This window comes from Aspergillus ibericus, assembly GCF_003184845.1.
Source record: "Aspergillus ibericus CBS 121593 unplaced genomic scaffold BO80scaffold_62, whole genome shotgun sequence".
Lineage (NCBI taxonomy): Eukaryota > Fungi > Ascomycota > Eurotiomycetes > Eurotiales > Aspergillaceae > Aspergillus > Aspergillus ibericus.
Window position 1 is genome coordinate 142539 of NW_020292160.1, and position 16045 is coordinate 158583.

At 55.5% G+C, this 16045-nt stretch overlaps 6 protein-coding genes across 6 annotated transcripts; 2 read left to right on the forward strand and 4 right to left on the reverse strand.

The window, feature by feature from the left end:
• Positions 1-32: 32 nt before the first annotated feature.
• BO80DRAFT_485335 (PaaI family thioesterase) lies at positions 33-1267 on the reverse strand. Its single transcript, XM_025723488.1, has one exon. It carries the CDS (start codon positions 1114-1116, stop codon positions 244-246), a length of 873 nt encoding a protein of 290 aa, XP_025570462.1. The 5' UTR covers positions 1117-1267; the 3' UTR covers positions 33-243.
• A 2573-nt stretch (positions 1268-3840) lies between these two features.
• mak5 (ATP-dependent RNA helicase MAK5) lies at positions 3841-6408 on the reverse strand. The gene is made up of 3 exons (XM_025724505.1): positions 6100-6408; positions 4831-6048; positions 3841-4777 (listed from the first exon to the last, which is right to left on the reverse strand). Exons 1-3 carry the CDS (start codon positions 6337-6339, stop codon positions 3923-3925), a joined length of 2313 nt encoding a protein of 770 aa, XP_025570463.1. The 5' UTR covers positions 6340-6408; the 3' UTR covers positions 3841-3922.
• A 99-nt stretch (positions 6409-6507) lies between these two features.
• BO80DRAFT_468873 (tRNA methyltransferase TRM7) lies at positions 6508-8075 on the forward strand. Its single transcript, XM_025722962.1, has one exon. It carries the CDS (start codon positions 6557-6559, stop codon positions 7838-7840), a length of 1284 nt encoding a protein of 427 aa, XP_025570464.1. The 5' UTR covers positions 6508-6556; the 3' UTR covers positions 7841-8075.
• Positions 8076-8079: 4 nt separating this feature from the next.
• BO80DRAFT_429385 (sulfite reductase subunit alpha) lies at positions 8080-11464 on the reverse strand. Its single transcript, XM_025720452.1, has one exon. It carries the CDS (start codon positions 11363-11365, stop codon positions 8228-8230), a length of 3138 nt encoding a protein of 1045 aa, XP_025570465.1. The 5' UTR covers positions 11366-11464; the 3' UTR covers positions 8080-8227.
• A 339-nt stretch (positions 11465-11803) lies between these two features.
• Positions 11804-12773, forward strand: BO80DRAFT_429386 (uncharacterized protein). Its single transcript, XM_025720453.1, has 2 exons — positions 11804-11856; positions 11996-12773. The coding sequence occupies exons 1-2, from the start codon at positions 11818-11820 to the stop codon at positions 12656-12658; spliced, it is 702 nt and encodes a 233-aa protein (XP_025570466.1). The 5' UTR covers positions 11804-11817; the 3' UTR covers positions 12659-12773.
• Positions 12761-13588, reverse strand: BO80DRAFT_392611 (uncharacterized protein). The gene is made up of 2 exons (XM_025717225.1): positions 13496-13588; positions 12761-13439 (listed from the first exon to the last, which is right to left on the reverse strand). Exon 2 carries the CDS (start codon positions 13339-13341, stop codon positions 12868-12870), a length of 474 nt encoding a protein of 157 aa, XP_025570467.1. The 5' UTR covers positions 13342-13439; positions 13496-13588; the 3' UTR covers positions 12761-12867.
• Between the last annotated feature and the right edge of the window lie 2457 nt (positions 13589-16045).

A 16045-nucleotide genomic window follows, 5' to 3' on the forward strand; every position in this document is an offset into this window, starting at 1 on the left:
GTGCCTTGAGGGGCGTCTGGGGGTTATTTATTGATTCATTTAGATAGAAATGCCAGTGTATCCGGGGCCAGTGAGTCTATTAGTCTGCTGATGTATCTATCTGTTGATTGCATAGGTCTATTCTATCAAAATGAGGGTATTGCGCATGATTCCGACATCCATCCATCTATCCATTCCTTCCCAACCATCTCACATTCTTAACCCCGATACAGCGGCACCATACTCTAATCGCCGTTAGCATCATCACCACAATGCAACAGACCAACAACCAAGCAAGCAAAAAAAAAAGAAAAAACTTACCTCCGCAAACTTGGGCTCCACAAACAACGCCCTCGCCTCCGCCACCACCACCTCCTCCCCCTCACCATTCCCCTCGGGCATCACTCGAATCTCCCCCTCCACCCACGCCTTCCTCCCCTCCACCTTGACCGTCTCCGCCCGCAACACATACACCCGATCCGGCACCGCGGGCTTCCGAAAATCCACATTCAAATTCGCCGTCATCCCCACCCCACTGGGGAACGAATCCGAGACGCACCGCGCGAACGTCTCGTCCAGCATCACGGAGAGGAGGCCCCCGTGTACGTAGCCCGGGTGGCCGCAGAGTTGGGGGCCGATGTGGAAGAGGGAGAGGATTTGGGCGCGGGGGCGCGAGTCAGAGGGGGTGTCGTTGGTGGTGGTGGTGGATTTGGTGGTGGAAGTTGGGTTAATGATGGTGGTGAACATGTACGCCGGGACGGAGACTTTGTTGGGGCCGGAGAGAGTACCCGCCACGAAATGGTTGGGTTGTAGGGCGGTGGACATGGTTAGGTGGGGGCGGGATTCTTTGTATTTGGGGTCGAGGCGGAGACGGTGGAAGAGGGGGTGCGTGGTGATGAGGGTTTCGGGGGTTGGGAGGGAGGGTGCGGTTGCGGGTGCTGCGGCGGCGGTTGGGGGTAGGGGTGGGTGTTGTTGGTAGGAGGGGAGCGTGGAGGGGGTTTCGATGGCGGAGGTTGCGGGGGCGGCTTGGATGAGGCGGGTGTGTTGGTGGTGGTGGTGGTGAGGGATGAGGGATTGGGGACGGCGGGTGGTGAGGCGGAGGGTTGGTGGTCGGGGGAGGAGGCGCGGGAGGGACATTTTGGTGTTGTTTGGTGTTTTCGGTCTTGTTGGCGGTGGTGTTGGTGTGATGAGGTTGAAGTTGAGATGGAGATTGGAAATTAACTTGAATGGAGGTCAATGTTAGTTCACCATAGATTGAATGAATAGCTCGCTCTGCATGTATATGCCATTGACTGTCCTGGTAATACTGGAGGGGAAGGACTCACATATAAATGAAGCTCAACGCAATCTATCTTCTAGAAGAGCAGAATGTGGTGGGAAGACGCAATGCAAAGTCTATCTATCGCAGACCGGAAAAAAAGATGAAAAACCCTGGCCTATCCGGGCGGGTGGAGCCAGCACCACGTGGAATGGCATCAACGTGGACTCGACGGGCCAATGGCGGGCGCGGACGTCATGCTAATCCATCTGGTGGGCAGGGATGGCCGCCCAACTTGCAGGGATCGTGGCCGGTGGGGCAGATCGGGCGTTGAGATTGGTGGGCGGGATGCACTTGCATCGGCATTTCAGTGGACGATCTCCTCTTACCCAGTATAGAAATACCGGTGATGTAGATGTCAGGGGGATGCAAGTTCTGGAAGATGTATTGCTTGTATGTGGTTAGCTCAGCTCATGCATTATCTGAAGCTGTTATGTGGAAAAGGTATTGATCAACATCATCGTATCATCACAATCCAACAACTCCATTCCGTCAAACCACGGCATTATGACGACCACCGTGGGCTCATTCGGCCACAGAACACTTCCCCACATGCATTCTTTGTGGATTCACCAACTCACCAACAACAAGAAACATGAATGTGCTGATCAACCAACTCCAACGCCTCACCAGTTGGGTGCGAGCTTCATCCCCGCTCTCCGTGCACCCCACCCACGCTGCCTGCGGCTCATGTCTCTCAGTCTACTCCTATGAACTACTTTATCGCGCCCCCTGCCCCAACCACCACTACTTCTGCCGCGCCTGCTTGGTTATCTTCTTCCGGTGCGCCCTGGACCATCCCCTTCGCCTCCCCCAATCCTGCGGGTACGGCATTACCCCCGAGCACGCAAGCCACGTTCTGGGCGTAGAAAGACGTCAAGAGATCGAAGCTGCAATTGGTAAGTATCGGGACTATAGCCCCGTATACTGCTACCGCTGCGGATGGTATCTTCCCTTGTGGAAGAGAAAGACCCCCGTGACGACCTGTGACCGATGCCGTCAGCGAATGTGTATGACGTGCCGGTCGAAAGCGCATTCGATGAAGAAGAGGTGTGGTAGGACAGAGGGGTTAATTCGGCCGGTAGCAGGGCCGGGCCAGTGTGGGATGTGTTTGGAGAAGAGTCATTCCGGCCCGTGTGCGGATGGGTCCGATAAGGTGTTCATGTTGGCGAGGAAGAAGAAGTGGATCCGATGTGAAACGTGTCGTGCGATGGTGGAGAGGACCATCGGGTGTAGGGAAGTCTGGTAAGTTGGTTTGTTTCCTTTTCGGTTTCGGCCTTTCCTTTGGTCTTGCTTGGGGGAATGTCAAAAACCGGCTGACTTGGGAGCAGGTGTCGGTGTGGAACCATGATGTGTTATAACTGCGGCAAGCGCATGTGGTGCTGTATATGCCGGTATCATTGAGAATTTGGCTAGGAGTTACTGGCGAGGGGGGGTGGCTTTTGGCTCGGTCGTTTCAGTGGACTTGGACTTGATCATGGCAGACAAAGATCAGTAATCCGATAATCTAATGTGTTGGTTCTGGCCGTGGTCTGAGGTGTAAAGGACACCCTTCTTATAAGTGATGCGCGTTCTGAGCTTAGTGGCTTAGAATTCGAGTCCTTTGCCAGATAGCGTAGCTGGTAAGCTCTTAGGCCTGGTACGATTCACTCTGGAAAGCGCACTTAGAGTGGGATTGTGACACTGAGTCCCCAGGACGACGTGATTAAAAACATTTAATCAAGTAATGCAACACCACACATTATGTTCTTTAGGGAGATTCAATGCGGCTTTCAAGCTAATTTCTGAAGACGGCGAGTTAGCCACAGATCTGGATGAAAATGTCATCACACCCACTTACGGGGTCTCTTTCTCACACTTTTACATCAGCTGCTGTATTTTGTGCATCTCCTGCCCAGTGGTTGATCTTGAATTTCGTTCTCTGGGCCATGTTCCGGGGCAGCAGATCACTAAGCTGGGCCCCTGATGATGAATATTACTCCGTCGATATCGCGTCCAATGAACGTGGCAGCTGACATCAGCATTCATCAGAGAGTTTGTCTGAGCGAATCCGCATAAACTTCCCGCGACTGCAGGCACTTCTTCAAGAGTCAGCTGTTAAGTGGAGGAAAGGAGCCTGGATGAGACCCGTATCCCATCAATCGAGTCACGTAGACATGTCACTCTACTCCACTGGGAAAGTACCAAGCCCTCCAGAACTGGCAAACTCTCATTCAAAAGACGGCTAATGATGAGATTTAAGGGAAATGAAACGGGCTGGAAAGTCATGCCATGGAAACTTAACGGCAAGCAAAGTAATCGTGATTTTGGGCGTGTATGGAATGGCCGGCAAATATAGATGGAAAGTGCGGCAAGAGGGCATTGTGACGCAGAGTGGAACAAGTTGGCCATGGTATTGTAAGTATTTCTGTTTGAGTCCATAGCAAAGATAGTAGTGGTAGGTCTATGAGGGGTTGCAGAAGGATTTTGCTTGGGACCAGTTGTAGTGAAGCCGAGCGGCTCGATCTCTAAGATATAGAAGCCCTCTCCTAAAGTGGTAGCGTAGCGTACATTACGGAAAATCAATCACGGTAGTTGAAAAAGAGAAAGTCTGGTATATGGACACGACAAAAGTATTTACATGAATCAGAATCCCAGAGGATCCACCTGGCCCAGGAACGAATTATTGCCCTCGCCACGCAACAACGCCTGAATGTCCACTCGTCCAGAGGTGATGTACCGCTCGCTCACGCCCACGTTGACCCGCTGAGAGAGCAGGTGTTTCAATTCCGCGCGCATACCGGCCAATTCGTTCTTCGAGACTTCGCTGGCTTTGCGTTGCTTATCTTGACGGCCGCGGCCGCGACCACGTCCACGGCCCTGGGCACTGTCGAATTCCTCGCTGTCATATTCGACGCCGAGGTCCTCGGCTGCTGCCCGGAGCCAGTTGTCTTCGGCGGAGACCTTCTCCTTGGCAATGTTGGAGTCGGCGATCTTAGCGGCCAGGTCGACACGTTGGCGCACCCGAGCGACGACCCGACGGTCAAGTTCCAGTGACTCCAGGGGCAGTTTCTTCCCGTTTGCCATGTTGGCGTGTACCTTCGCGGCTAGACGGACGACTCCGACCATTTCTTCGGGGGCGCAGATGATCACACTCTTTCCTGAGGCACCGGCACGGGCGGTACGTCCGGATCGGTGGACGTAGGTGTCGGCTGTGCGGGGGGCGTGGTAGTGGATGACGAAGTCGATGCCCTTGATATCGAGACCACGAGCGGCGACGTCGGTGGCGACGAGGATGCTGCTGGGGTCAGATGTGGGGGAGGAGAATCGCTCGACGGAGCGCAGACGAGCTTTTTGTGCCATGGACGAGTGGAGTGCTAGGGCGGGCAGTTGGAGGTTCTGGAGGAACTGCGTGAGGCGGCGGACGGCGGAGATGGAGTTGGTGAAGACGAGAGTTCGGTGTTTGGGGTGGTAGAGTAGAAGAGTGTAGAGATAAAGATCCTGCAGACATCGCGTTAACCGGTGATCGCGTGCTATACAGGGTGTTTACGTACCTTCTCCATGGCTGCACACTCGGCAATACCCTCCTTGAGCCCTTCAGCCATCTGAGAGACCGGGTTGGTGTCGATAAACTTGGGTTTCTCTTCGCGGAAGTTGAGCTTCTGGAGGAGGTATTCCATGGATTCCTTATTGTCCATGATATCGCCTCCAGCCCAACGTGCCTTTCCGGCGAGCTTCTGCTGCAGGTCACGGTGGAAAGTGGCGGAGAAGACCAAAGTCTGCCTTTCAGATCGGGGATCAGACTTTTCTTCCTCAGCTTCGCTGTCCTCCTCGCCGAAGTTTCCTTCCTCGACACGATCGAGAGCACCAAGGATCTCTTCGGCCTCTTTGAAGTGGCCCTCGCTGAGGAGTCTGTCCGCTTCATCGATAACCAGAAACTTGATTTGTTGCATCTTGCGAATCAAGCCCTGACCGCTGCTAAGCACCTCCCATACTCGACCAGGGGTACCGATGACAATGTCAGCCCCTGCCAGCACTCTCTGCTGTTTCTGCACGGACAAACCACCAGTGAGGAGGGCGATGCGAGCACTGGCGCCGGGAGCGTGGGTAGAAAGATCGCCGATATGTTTAGCCAATTGATGTGCCAGCTCTCGAGTGGGGGATAGAACGAGAGCAATGGGAATGGTTTCCTTCTTCTCTTTCTCCTTGCCACTGCGCAGATCCTTCCGTCTTTGTTCGAGGTAGTGTTCGAGAATGGGGATACCGAATGCCAATGTCTTTCCAGAACCTGTCGACGCCTTGCCAACGACATCGTGACCATCCAGAATTTGGGGAATACAAGACTTCTGAACGAGAGTGGGCGTAGTGAACTTCATCTTGGACAGACTGGTGAGAATTTCGGGAGACAGGCCGAGCGATTCCCACTCAGAGACATCCACACCGTCGTCGTCCTCTTCATCCTCGAGAGCTGCAAACGAGAGTCCAGGCTTGATGTTATTATCCTGCTGGTTGGGTGTGGTCTTTTGTTTGGCTTCCTTTTTGGCCTTCTTTTGCTCCTTTTGCTCCTTTGCGTTCTTCTTGCCCTTCTTGTCCTCCTTTACCTTGGTCTCGACGGCATCTTCGTCTTTTTGCTCTTCCTTCGGGGTAGATTCCTTTGCCTCGGTCGTCTCATTGTCGCTGAAACCGGACCATTCATCATCTTCAAACTTTGATTCTTCCTCCTCCGGCGCCTTCTTCTTCAGGATCGACTTCTTCGGTTTACCGGATGCCGCCTGAATCGTCAATTAGCTTTCTCCCAACAACACAACCTCACCAACCCATACCTTGAACCGGATGCCTTCACTACCCCCCGACTTGATAACGTCCACACCATCAATTTCCTCCAAACCGAAGAAACCACCCGCATCCTCAAGACGATCGGGTAGCGCAACCTCTTTCCAGTTGAGATCATTGACGGTGACGCTTCCGTCCCAATCGCTGTCCTCAGCCGCGGCGGCGTCCTTCTTCCTCTTCTTCGACTGCAGGCCTGCGCCCTTCGGATCGCGCTGTCTCTTCTGACCCATGATTGCAAATTTCCCCTGGCCAAATATAACGACTCAGAGATGCGAGGAGAAGGCCAGCAATGCCGCGGCGCGAAGAAGGGAAGAAAAAAAAGCGGCAGAAAGCCGCCGCCCTGGGGGCCGTGGAGGTTAATCTTATCGCCGCCCCACGAGAAAATCCGCGAAATTCCCCTCGACCAGCCCAGCAGCGTCAATCCCCTCAATCCACCCCACCGCCACCATGGGTAAATCCTCCAAAGACAAGCGCGATGCCTACTACCGTCTGGCCAAGGAGCAAAACTGGCGCGCCCGGTCCGCCTTCAAACTCATCCAAATCGACGAGCAATTCGATCTATTCGAGCACGAGAACCCCGAGAAAGTGACCCGTGTCGTCGATCTCTGCGCCGCCCCGGGCAGTTGGAGTCAAGTCCTGAGTCGCGTGCTCATCAAGGGCGAGAGTTTTGGTCGTCGCGCCTGGGTCGAGAAGAAGCGCAAAGAACGGGAAGCCCTCGAGCGAGTTCAAAATGGCGATACCACCACCATCCCCGCCAACGAAGACACCGACATGGCCGAGCTGAAGCCCCGAAAGAACGTCAAGATCGTCTCCATTGACCTGCAGCCCATGGCACCCCTCGAGGGAATCACCACCCTCAAAGCCGACATCACTCACCCCTCCACCATCCCTCTTCTCCTGCGCGCTCTGGACCCCGAAGCCTACGACTCCACCACCTCGTCCTCTCCCTCCGCCGTCCGACCCCCCCACCCCGTCGACCTGGTGATCTCCGACGGCGCCCCCGACGTAACCGGTCTCCACGATCTCGACATCTACATCCAGTCCCAATTACTCTACTCCGCCCTGAACCTCGCCCTGGGCGTCCTCCGCCCCGGCGGCAAATTCGTCGCCAAGATCTTCCGCGGCCGGGACGTCGATCTCCTGTACGCGCAACTCCGGACCGTCTTCGAGAAAGTCAGCGTCGCAAAGCCCCGAAGCAGTCGCGCCAGTAGTCTGGAAGCCTTCGTCGTCTGCGAGGGATTCATCCCGCCCTCCATCCACGACGGAACCGACGCCCTCAAGAACCCCGTCTTCGGCGGCGTGGCTGTCCGGCCGCCCGTTTCCGCCGACGGCAACGTCGCCGTCGAGGTCCGCGAGGACAACAATGAAACAGAGTCCATCAAGGTGACGCATCTCCCTCCCGCAGCAACGACATTGGCTACGGACTCAACTCAAACTCAACCACGACTGCTCCACGCCGACTCCTTGGCCTCCGTCACGCCCGTACCCCTGGCCTATAAGCCGCTTTCTGAGAAATTCGCCGTCGAGAACAGGTGGATCCCACGGTTTATTGCGTGTGGTGATCTCTCGGCGTGGGATTCCGATGCTTCGTACACGCTGCCTCCGGATCATGTCAGTTTGGATCCGGTTCAGCCGCCCACTGCGCCGCCGTATCGGCGGGCTTTGGAGCTGAGGAAGGAGAAGGGTGGTGCGTATGGAAAGACCAAGTTGGGTAGTATGGGACGTGCATGAGAGATAGACAGAGATGTGATATTACTGCGTTTTGGAATATTGGCGTATAAAGATATCTTCTTGTTCATATTAGTTATGGTTACGAATTTTTGTGTCAGTGTCAGTTTGGCGGGAAAAGTTGGATGTGCTTAGAATTGGCTGCTAGATGGAAAGTGAGGGGTACGGAGGTCTAGATGGATAGAGCAGATACCCATAGAATTACGATAGATGATGATACAAAAGAGTGAAGGCAGTGGCAATGTAGTGGTATCACCAAGTTCAATATGTGCAGGTCTATGTAGATCAGGTGTCTATGCTGGAATGCGCTAAACTTAAACAGGACGGACAGATCATCACATCATGCGCACGCTAGAAATCCCCACCTCGTCACAACTTTTCAGCCTCCGCTTAGTACACCTCGAGAACGTATCTCTCCTCGTCCTTCAACTTCTCGATCTCCTTGCGCGCATCGACCTTCTTGCCCAGGTTCTTGGCCTCGGTAGTGATGGCCTCCTCCAGCACGGCCGTGACATCGGGCACGGGCCAGGTGGGACCACACAGGTAGAAGGCACCCTCCTCGCGGATGTACGCCTGGATAATTTCAGGCAGGGTCTGGCGCATGCGATCCTGGATATAGATCTTCTCGGGCTGGTCACGGGAGAAGGCACGGCCGAGGACGGTGATAACGCCGGCCTCCTGGTAGGCCTCCCACTCCTCACCGTAGCAGTACTCCTCGCGCTGGTGGCGGGAGCCCATGTACAGCAGAACGGCACCAATCTCCTTGCCCTGAGCCTTCTCGAGAGCACGGTGCTGAACGAAAGCACGGAAAGGCGCCAGACCGGTACCAAGACCAGCCATAATGAGAGGCTGAGTGGACTTGGGAGGCAGCTTCATCACGCTGGACTTGACGCTGACGGTGATCGGGGTGCCAGGCTGGAGTCTGCTCAGGTACCGGGTGGCCAGACCGAAACGGTCACGGCCAGTGGGGTCCGACCAGGTGACAGCAACGATCATGAGCGCCACGGAGGTGGGAGTCACCTTCTGGCAAGAAGCAATGGAGTACTCACGACGCTTCAGAGGACCGACAATACGGATCAGGTCGTGGAAGTCAGGGTGGGCCGAAGGGTACTGGAGCAGAATGTCGGCGAAGGTAACAGTGTCAACCTCAGAGCGGCGCTTGAATTCCACAGCACCTTCGGGGCCACCCAGGGTGAGAAGATCGGTCTTCTCCTTCTCGTCGCTGGCGAACTCCGCAAGAGCTTCGTAGAAGCGCTTGGGCGGGCGACCGAAGATATCGACGTTCTGGACAAGCGCCTGGTAAACAGTGCGGTTTTCCAGGACGGCGGGGTCCTCACGGCTGGGCACCTCGACGACATCATCAGAGTTCAATCCGTAGAACTGAATGAACTCCTCGACATCCTTGGGGTCGTTCTCGGCGTGGACACCCAGAGCCTCACCAATGTCGTACTTCAGTCCAGAGTCACCCAGGTCGAACTCGATGTGGAAGATGTTACGGTCATAGGTAACGGGAGTCAGGCGTCTGTTTTCCTTGACGTGGACAGTGAAGGTCTTGGTGGCGGTCTCAGGGCGCAGAGCGTTCCGGGTGCCGTAGGCCTCCTTGAAGGCGAGACCCTTGGCAGCAGCCTGCCAGTCCTTAAGGTACGAGGCAGGCTCACTCTCTTCCTTGTCAAAGGACACGAAGCTGTTGGGAGAGATGTCCTTGGGGAGCTGAGCGGCTTGGGCACCCTCCTCAGGGGTCTTCCAGGCCTCAGGGACTTCGATCTGGCGGAGCACCTTCTCGAGGTCCTTGCTAACATTCTCCAGAACATCGGCATTGCCAGCAATAGAGGCCAGCTTCTTGATGCCCACACTCTCCTGGGAAGGCAGAGCCACGCGCAAGAAAGCGACTTGAAGGACAGCAGCCTCGGGGGCGGACTCGCCAGCCACAGAGGGGTCGACAAGGTAGAGGGAAATTCCGCGCTCCGCAACAGCCTGTCTGAAGGCCACGGGCAGCTTCTTCTCCAGCTCATCATCTTTGACGCCGGGGGCGTTGACGATGACCTTGCCGTTGTCCTTGACGGAAGCAGCAATGTCGACGTCACCCAGCAGCTTGATGTCACCAACATATGCGGTCTCAGCAGCGGTGATGGCGTACGGAGCATCCACAATCTTGGAGCTCTTGCGGATGTCGACGCGGACGACACCGCCCTGGATGAGGTTGTCGTGAGCCTTGCTCGTGGTGACATTGCTTGCGGAATCAGCAGCCAGGGCCTGTGAAAGAGTGGTAGCGACGTCGCCACCAACAGAGTTGTCGACATCCCAGAATGTGTACTCCTGGACGGTGGCGGGGTCGAGCAGCTGGAGAGATTCGGCCTCGGCACCAGCCTGAACAATTGGCTTCTCGTGGACGAGCTGGAAAGCAGCGGCGGTGTTGATCAGATCCCAGCGCTGGGAGCGGGCGTACTTGATATCAATGCAAGTCGGGGTCTGCTCACGATCGGTAGCGAAGGTCAAAGCAGCAAGGACATCTTCGTACAGGACAGAGCGAACACCCTGCTCCTGCACAGCTTGTTCGTTGGAAACCTGGCCAAGAACACCGACGGTCTTGACAGACTTGGGCAGAACGCGCAAGAACTCCTCCTCAACGAAGGGGCGGTAGACGCGGACGTTGATGACACCAACGCGGACACCGTCCTTGGCCAAAGAGCGGGCGATCTGAGCAGTGAGCGATGCCTCGACAGTACCGAAGGCAACGAGAACGGAGACGGGCTCGGCATGACCGTGGTACTCAAAGAGGCCGTAATCAGTACCGAGCTCACCGTTCAAGGACTGGAGGAGCTCGAGCAGCTTGCCCTGGGTGTCGAGATGACGGCTGCGGGAGTCTTCAAGGGTCTTGCGAGCGGCCTCGTAGGTGCGAGAGAGGCCGGCCTGGTCGAGGACGTCAATGACGCGGGTCTGTTCCCGGCCGACGCGGACACCGTCATAGATGTGGACGGAGGGCAAGACCGAGGCAAGGAGGGTGGTGAGCAGTGCCATGTGCTGAGCTTCATGGACAGAGGCACTGGACACGAGACCGAGACCGAGTTCCTCGGCGAGGGAGAGAGCGGAAGCATAGTCGGAGACGAGCCCATCTTCACCGGCATAGTCGACAGCGGCAACGTGGGCGGCGACGGGGCTAGCGACGGAGTAGAGCAGAGACAGCTGCTCCAGGGCGGCCCGCATGTAGGGAAGAGTGGCCGACGAGGCAACAATTCCCTGAGGAACGTGGCGCTTCTTCAGATCGAAGTCCTGGGAGAAGATGTAACCGAGGGCGATGTTACCAGCACCCTGGCGAGTCTCCATGGCCTTGATCTCGGGAGATTCGCCATTGGCGTTGATCTCCTGCTTGGACGCCCATTCCCGGAGAGCAGCATCCAAGTCGAAGGACTCCGGAGAGTAGGAGAAGATCTTGTCGCTCAGCACATAAGCGACTTGCTGGATAAGCGTCTGGGCAGTGACATAAGTCGGACCGCCGAGGGTCGACAAGGCTGGGGATGGGGAGCCCATTGTGTAGGATTCTTGTCTGGGAATCGGGGTTCAGCCAGCCGATACCACCAAGATGAAGACAAGAAAACAAGAGGAGAGGAACGAACGGCGCCGGACTGAGAGGGGCGATGGGGGGATAAAAAGGCCGTCGCCGCCGCCGCCGCCGTATAGAAAATCCCAGGGGATCTTACCCCATCCGGCTAGTGGCAATCACGCAATTTCTTATCGATCGATTCGAAGGCGGGGCTTTGCGGCAGAAAATCTCCGCTCTCGGCCGTTCCCCGCATTAGTCAGGCGCACAGCCCCAGTGCAGCCTGAGGCAGAACTTCCTTCCCTCTTCCGGCCAAGCGTACTCCGTAGATCCGCTGATAGTAATCGTCCGCGATAAGTTCTGAGCTAAACGTCATCCATCTCCTGGTCTCACTATCCCTGCATCCCACTCACTACACATCACATCGTTCATATCTGCCACAATGGCCAACGTCGCCTTGATCGGTTGCACCGGCATGGTGGTAAGTCTTTCCTCAACTCTGCATCTCCCCATTCGCCAGCCCTGCCCTCTATCCGGTGCCAACCAAACCCAATGCGCCATCCAAACGCACTCACATAGCCCACCACTCCACCTCCCCTTCTCACCTCCTCTTCAATTAGGGAACCCACATCCTCACCACCCTTCTCAATAACCCCTCCATCGCCCGCATCGACACCATCTCCCGCCGCACCCCCCAACCCGCCACCACCGCGCCGCAAGAAAAACTCACGACCTTCACCTCCGACGACACCACCAAATGGGCCCCCCAACTCACCACCCTCACCCCACCCCCCAACATCTTCATCTCCGCCTTCGGCACCACCCGCGCCGCAGCCGGCAGCTTCGAAACCCAATACCAGATCGAACACGGCCTGAACGTAGAAATGGCGCGCGCGGCCCGCGACGCCGGCGCCAAAGTCTACGTCCTGATTTCCTCGACCGGCGCGGACAAGAATTCCTCGTTCGGGTATCCGCGCATGAAGGGCGAGATTGAGGAGGAGGTGAAGGCGATGGGGTTTGAGAGGACGGTGATTTTGCGGCCCGGGTTGATTTCGGGTGAGAGGCAGGAGAGTCGGCCTGCGGAGGCGGTTATGCGGTGTTTTGCGGGCTGGGTGGGGAGGATTCATTCGGGACTGAAGGATGGGTGGGCGCAAGATGCGGATGTTATTGCCAGGGCGGCGGTGAATGCGGGGGTTAGGGCGTTGGAGGGGGATGTGCCGACGGGGAGTGAGAGGGTTTGGGTGCTTTATGGGAAGGAGATTATTCAGTATGGGAGGGAGTGAGGTTGCTTTGCTGGTATAGTTGGATTGTTTGGTATTGTTTTGTATAGGGTGTAGTAATATTGTGTTTATTTCTAGAGATAGTATACAATACAACTCAACCTTCTTCTATTACAAACATCCACACCTTCACATTAATTCAGCACCAACAACCAGGCATCTGACGAAATACAATTCCAACTTAAATACAACATCTATCTAAATGCATCCCCTCAAACCTTCTTCTTCCAATCCCTCACCTCGCGATTCTTCCTCGTCCACCCCCTCGCACTCGGCCCCTCCTTCTCAGCATTATGATCCGGGCCCCCCTCCGTCGGCGGCCTCGCATGACTGACATCCTTGTTCCCAGGACTCACATCCAAAGGGTTACTCACTTTGCCCTGCTGCGCAGACTCCTCCTGCGTCGCCTGGACTTCACTCTCCGGGGCGGTATTGGACGGATCAAACGCCGCGTCGTGGCCGGCGACTTCGCTGTCCGTGCCGGTCTGGGAGGTCTCGGATCGTTGCGGGTCGAGGACGGTGCGGTCGCCGGATTTTTCTTCGCCTTTTTGTTGATGCGTTGCTTGCAGAGGCGCGATGGAGCGGAAGGTGTGGCGTTGAGTGATGGCGGGCAGGGTTCGAGCTTGGGTGGTGGTGGTGGTGGTGCGCTGGGCCAGGCGGCCGATTGAGGCGAGTTGTTTGATCATGGTGTTGCGGTCGATTGAGGGATTGGAGTTGGTGTTGTCTCAATTGATGGGAGAAGATAAATGTCTAATAAGATAGTAGTGGGTATGCGATGTATATACTGGCGTGATATTAGCCGTGAACGAGGTTCTAATTTGGGATGGGATTTCTGCGTACAGCGTGAAAATCTCTCTGCAGACAGAGAAGCGAGGAGTAAGTGACAATGAGGAGGAATGATGAGCGCTGGATTAGAAAGTTGGAGGAGAGAACTTTGGCTGGTCTACTATCATCTTGACGTCATCCACTGGGCCCGGGTGCATCGCGACCACGTGATCACCGATGTATATCCGGATGTACCTGCACTCTTCACATGGAAGGACAATGATCGACAAGGGCAGAAGAGGTGGTGAAGGCAGTCGTCCCTCGAGTTACCCGGAGAAAGCGGGACATACGTTACAATGTCTGGGTGACAGAAGAAGTAGTACAACAAAAGCCTAGCCATGACTGACCACCTCGACGAGAAGGCTGCGGACTGACTACCGAGCAGCCTACTCAAGGAGAAATGCAGCAAGGCAGACTTCCTCTACGATCAGACCCAGTCCCTCTAGCCGAAATGGAAACCTTGTGCTCCTCACTCCGAGAAGGGAAGGTACGGTCCCGTACTCATCAGGCCGCCACAGCGAGAGGCGGCAAAAAGAAAAGAGCAGTCTACAGAATCACTTGCCACGTCAATCATGCTACACGCGGATACCGCCTGGACTGAGCCCAGGCTACCGCAGTGTGATGGCACAGTCTCCGTGCATTCGGTAAAAGGCGCCTGATGCAAGACTCCAGGCCTGTCCTGATCGTGATATGCAGAGTCCCAGACTAGCGAAAGTCGCCTCATGGTTCAGGCTTCAGCGCTGGCCGCTGATGGTTTCGCAGACAGGGGGTGTTTATGGACCGGGCCACGACTCCGGACGAGAAGATTATGCCCGAAAGGGAAGAGAGGTTACGCCAGTCGAGGCGCATCGATCAGACGTCGTGGTGGGCACTGTGTCAGGAGCAATAACATGTTTGTGCAACATGCAAGGCTGAAGGCCTCAAACTCGAGGCCCGCAGAGCGATACTTGCAGGTGCCAGCTTGCAGATGCGAGGTCCCGCCATGATTCTTCCCTGCTCGAGTCAATGGTCTTGGTGTCTAGGCGTTTTGCGGGCTAGGAATGCAATGGCAGGGTTCCGTTTAGCTGCATATCCCACCCGGCCAGCTGGATCATGTCATTGGATGCAGCCCGCTGACACCATCGAATATGCTTTACCGCACCGACCAATCCAATCTCGTAAGCCGGAAACAGAGGAAAACGCTTTCTCACCTTAATTGTTCCAAAGGTCGTTTGACCTATTCCATTTGTCCACTGCAAGAAAAAGAGGGATGCGTAGATGCGCAGAGGGTTCCGGTCACGTTACAGTCACGGGACTGGAAATCCCAGTATTCCGGTGCGTGTATGTGGGTCACGAAATCCAATTTCAACGTCGCGAATAGCTCGATCGAACGCAGAGTAGGATATGGGAACAAGTTTCTGGATAGTTGAAGCCCAAAAGCAACTCACCAGTATCAGGCGTGAATCCGGGACTCTGGCTGGTTGGCTAAGGACAATGTACCGGCCTTATCGAGACGAATCCTGGTTACAGAAGTACAGTTGCCACAGGCAAGGCTGGGCCAGAAACATCCGAAGTAAGACAGCTTGCTAGAGAAGGCAGGAGGGGTGGCAAATCGCGTTGCAGTACCAACACGGTGCACGTCTGGGGTGGCAGAATAGTTGGTTATCGGCGTTGCCTCCTTGTTGCGGCTGTAAGCCAGAACCGATAGTCGCTGAGTTGGCAACCGACATCATTCCATGTTAGAATTCACAGCACACAAGGAACCTAGTCGGGTTGCCCGACGATCCAATGCTGTGATGGGAGGGACAGACGCACGAAAGAGTTCCATGCAATCAATTCGAAGGATGGCCGGGCAAGCGGAGATTCGGGTACGTTGACCCCCTATAGGTCAATGCTGGGAAACTGCAAGGCCGCCTTGCTGAGAGTTCCATGGGTTCTGTACACCATCTTCTGTTCGAGAATTCCCCTCTTCACCACCAGAGACCGAGATTTCGACCGCCTCGACCAGCCGAAGCGTGCCACGTCAGTGAGTCTCCAAGCCTTAGTGCAGCTGCACGGGTTCAACAGTAGGTGCACCGTACCACGGTCTGTATCTGCCATGGCTGATGTACAGAAACGACATCCTATCATATTGACCGAGGGAAGCAGGCAAATGAAGATAAACCCTGCACCTGAGCGGGGGCGAATGCGGGATTATTCGTCTGCAGGTGTGGGAGATCAGCTGAAGAGAATCGGTCCTGAATGAAATATTGAGCTCATCATGCAACTGCATGTCATGTTGACTCCCGAGGTAGATTCCAAGGACGCATTGGACGCCAATGAAGGTCCCCTAGTGACGCGTCTCTCGCCACTAGAGGCAGAAACATCTGGTCCATGATAGCCAGACGGAAACATGCGGAGTACACGAGACAGGCATTGGCACGGAAGCCAGATTCCTCCGTGGACGAGCGTTCGGGGTACATGGGAAAAGGAACTTGGTAGGGTTGCAACTGGGTGACGGCACCCTTGACCCTTTGGGCATGCTAGGTGTCAGCTAGAGGGATCAAATTAAAAAAGAAAAAGAAAAGAAAAAAACGAGTGCCAATA

Coding starts and splice junctions, on each gene's coding strand:
- BO80DRAFT_429385 (XM_025720452.1), bottom strand. CDS start 11,365: ATGGGCTCCCCATCCCCAGCCTTGTCGACCCTCGGCGGTCCGACTTAT.
- mak5 (XM_025724505.1), bottom strand. CDS start 6,339: ATGGGTCAGAAGAGACAGCGCGATCCGAAGGGCGCAGGCCTGCAGTCG. Junction 6,049..6,099: donor GTGAAGGCATCCGGTTCAAG/GTATGGGTTGGT, acceptor TTGACGATTCAG/GCGGCATCCGGTAAACCGAA. Junction 4,778..4,830: donor AGTGTGCAGCCATGGAGAAG/GTACGTAAACAC, acceptor CGATGTCTGCAG/GATCTTTATCTCTACACTCT.
- BO80DRAFT_392611 (XM_025717225.1), bottom strand. CDS start 13,341: ATGATCAAACAACTCGCCTCAATCGGCCGCCTGGCCCAGCGCACCACC.
- BO80DRAFT_429386 (XM_025720453.1), top strand. CDS start 11,818: ATGGCCAACGTCGCCTTGATCGGTTGCACCGGCATGGTG. Junction 11,857..11,995: donor TCGGTTGCACCGGCATGGTG/GTAAGTCTTTCC, acceptor CTCTTCAATTAG/GGAACCCACATCCTCACCAC.
- BO80DRAFT_485335 (XM_025723488.1), bottom strand. CDS start 1,116: ATGTCCCTCCCGCGCCTCCTCCCCCGACCACCAACCCTCCGCCTCACC.
- BO80DRAFT_468873 (XM_025722962.1), top strand. CDS start 6,557: ATGGGTAAATCCTCCAAAGACAAGCGCGATGCCTACTACCGTCTGGCC.